Raw genomic sequence first — 1,239 nt, forward strand, 5'->3', positions numbered from 1 at the left:
TATGCAAAAGATGCACTAAAAAGAATCAAGAATAAAAATGACTTTCTATAGGAGGAATAAGGGCACAGAGTGAAGGACAAGAATGAGAGTAAGATTTCTCTGAATACACCTTGTTAAATTTATGTTATATTTACAAAATGGCCACCAATTCTTCTCATCCCTGTCTGCACGTTCCCTGGCAATGTGGCTTTACTGATCCCTTTCACTAAAAAATAAAGTCTGTATCTACATTCATTGAATTTGGACTTGGCTATTTGAATTGCTCTGGCCAATGGGTTACCAGCAAATGTGAGGAAAACAGATGTTTGAAAAACACTTGTGCTTATTGCTGGGAATATTCTGCCACCACATGAAAAAGCCTGAGTTAACCTCCTCAATAGACCAGGTCTAAAGAAACCTCAGCCATCCAGCCTTCCTAGCTGAGACCTCAGAACATGCGAATGAAGCCATCTTACATCATCTGGTTAAGGCCAGAACTGTTCAGCCAACCCTCAGAATCATGAGAAAGAATAAAAGCTTATTGTTTTAAGGCACTTTGGAGTGGTTTGTTAGTCAGCAAGAACGAATCTTACATTATGTAATGTTTATACTAGAATAATAAGATATTTTAGATATTCAAAAATCAAATATTTTAAAAAAGCAATCTCTACAAATGATTTTATAGAGAATGCAGATTTTGTCCCAGACATTGATGTACACTGAAAGGTAATTTAATGTATTACTTTATCATTACTGTCATCCTAGACTACATTAGACAGCTACCTGTAAAAAAGTTCAAACAAATGTTCACTAATAATCTACATATTTCAAACTATGATATTTCCAAACATTTAATTTAAAAATTACTTTTCAAGTAGACTGGATGATACTACAGCAGATGTATTTTTATACATGCTTTCACCACAGTAGCCTTGGATTTAACAGCTGTATAAACGAAGATCTTGATGAAGAGTCCAGAAATTCTTCTTTTCCTAAGACTGAAGAAGTAGAAAATAAATCGTCAGGTCTCACAGCAGTCAAATTTGATTCCAGCTTTGCATAAAAACATTATATACCCTTAGCACATAAATAATACATGTCTGTGTATAGATGTTAGATGTATGATATATTTTGGGCTATGGCACTTTAGTCATTGAAGATAACATCTGAGAAGTGAAAAGACAGCTCTTTAGATAGATAGGTCTATATCTAGATCATTATGAATATCTGTATCTATATAAAATCTTAATTTTCTGGCAA

The 1,239-nt window shown here is 33.6% G+C and overlaps 1 protein-coding gene across 1 annotated transcript in view; it reads right to left on the bottom strand.

The window, feature by feature from the left end:
- The window catches only part of STXBP4 (syntaxin binding protein 4), a 164,155-nt gene extending 163,253 nt beyond the window's left edge, over window positions 1-902 (bottom strand). Inside the window, exon 1 of the mRNA XM_012665676.1 lies at window positions 847-902. Within this exon, the coding sequence (XP_012521130.1) occupies window positions 847-893 (47 nt within the window). The 5' untranslated portion in view covers window positions 894-902. The remainder of the gene's footprint in view (window positions 1-846) is intronic.
- Window positions 903-1,239: the final 337 nt, after the last annotated feature.

The sequence above is a fragment of the Propithecus coquereli genome, unplaced genomic scaffold, assembly GCF_000956105.1.
Source record: "Propithecus coquereli isolate 6110/MARCELLA unplaced genomic scaffold, Pcoq_1.0 Scaffold121, whole genome shotgun sequence".
Classification (NCBI taxonomy): Eukaryota; Metazoa; Chordata; class Mammalia; order Primates; family Indriidae; genus Propithecus; species Propithecus coquereli.